This window comes from Neophocaena asiaeorientalis, unplaced genomic scaffold (genome assembly GCF_003031525.2).
Source record: "Neophocaena asiaeorientalis asiaeorientalis breed wild unplaced genomic scaffold, Neophocaena_asiaeorientalis_V1.1 scaffold40, whole genome shotgun sequence".
NCBI lineage: Eukaryota > Metazoa > Chordata > Mammalia > Artiodactyla > Phocoenidae > Neophocaena > Neophocaena asiaeorientalis.
Window position 1 is genome coordinate 3,126,416 of NW_020185335.1, and position 1,696 is coordinate 3,128,111.

Genomic DNA, 1,696 nt, shown 5'->3' on the forward strand with positions numbered 1-1,696 from the left:
CGCTGCAGGAGGCGCTCGAGCCGGCCGTGCGCCTGGGCCGCTACCCGCGCGCGCAGCTCGAGGTGTCGGCGCTGCTGCTCGAGGACGGCGGCTCGGCACTGGCCGCCGCGCTCACGGCTGCCGCGATCGCCCTGGCCGACGCGGGCATCGAGATGTACGACCTGGTGGTGGGCTGCGGCTTAAGCCGCGCGCCGGGGCCCGAGCCCACCTGGCTGCTGGACCCCACGCTGCTAGAGGAGGAACGCGCCGCCGCCGGCCTCACCGTGGCGCTTATGCCGGTGCTCAACCAGGTGGCCGGGCTGCTGGGCAGCGGGGAGGGCGGCCCGACCGAGAGCTGGGCGGAGGCCGTGCGCCTGGGTCTCGAGGGTTGCCAGCGCCTCTACCCCGTTTTGCAGCAGTGCTTAGTACGGGCCGCCCGCCGGAGGGGCGCCGCCACGCCGCCCTGAAGCAGAACCTTGAGCAAGGACGGACGCCGAGGACAGCTGCCGCTGTCCCCGAAAGGACCCGCGCCGTCGGCTTGCAGACTGCGTGCGCCAAGCTGAGAACTCGGAGCACGGGAGAGGATCTGGGGAGGCGTGCTCAGAACTGATGCACTGGACAGCTGTGTTGGGGTGTTATTTTAAAAAACTGTTCCGTTACTGATGCGCTGGACAGCTGTGTTGGGATGTTACTTTAAAAAACTGTTCCGTTAAAGGAACTTTTCTAATTGAGTTGGCTCCCAGCCACGACTCAGGTGAAGAAACCTGCGAATGCAGCTTGACCCCCCCCCAAGTTGGAAAGGACTTCAGCTGGACTTACCTGGAAAGTGGAACCTGGAGCTAGTGTCTCGTAAGGGATGGACCCTATGCAGGCCAGCCAGTGACCCCCTCCTATATTATTGGGCTGCTTTTGAGAGAATGGACAAGGGGCCTGTGCTTTCCCACTTAATATCTGAGCTAAAACAAAAATTCTTTTATATCTGAAAAATTCTGTTGTTCTTGATACAGGATTTAAGAGAGCAAGGCTCTTCCGAGCTGGGTAGTGTGTTCTCGGACTCGTGGTGTCAAAGGCTTGGGACAGCATTATATGTATCCTGGTGTCCCTCATCTAGTCTTGGCTCCTGGGAGAGGGCACTTGAATTGCCAGGAGTGAGAGTTTCTGGATGTTGGAGATGGAGTCTGGCCATTTTGTAGGGCAGAGCTGGCCTGACCACAAGGGTAAGATGTTCCCTTTGTGGCTCCTGAGCCCTGCAGGTTTGTGCTCAGGTCTGGTTTGGAGAAAAGCGGGGCAGCTTGGTGCCCTTTCTGCCCTGGCTTGGTGTGAGCTTCTGAGCTTGTGTGTCTCGGGCCTGCTCAGCTTCTCTAGGAAGGGTTGGCCTGGGACAGCCAAAGGGCCAGAATAAGGCTTGGAGACCACACCGAGAACCTCTGATCAAGAGGAAAAAAATATAAATTTTATTTCCCCCCAGTGACATAATACATATTTCCAAAGCAGATCTGAAATACATGGTATCACATCAGCAAGAAACAAGATAGAAACGACACAAAAAGGATACCCCTATTGACACCCAGACAGGACTGGGGGCTTTGAGAGGGAGAAGAGCCGCTGGAACAGTACCTGCAGTCAGAGAGGGCTGATGGTGCTCCCAGGTGGGCCCCGTCCAGCTGCCCCTTCGACGAGTGGGCCTCAGCTTTCTAAGAATGGTGAGCTGGTGCTG

The 1,696-nt window shown here is 58.0% G+C and overlaps 1 protein-coding gene across 1 annotated transcript in view; it reads left to right on the forward strand.

Moving 5' to 3' along the window:
* The window catches only part of EXOSC6 (exosome component 6), a 1,404-nt gene extending 444 nt beyond the window's left edge, over positions 1-960 (forward strand). Inside the window, exon 1 of the mRNA XM_024735672.1 lies at positions 1-960. This exon is cut by the window's left edge and continues 444 nt beyond it. Coding sequence (XP_024591440.1) covers positions 1-446 — 446 coding nt within the window. The 3' untranslated portion in view covers positions 447-960.
* Positions 961-1,696: the final 736 nt, after the last annotated feature.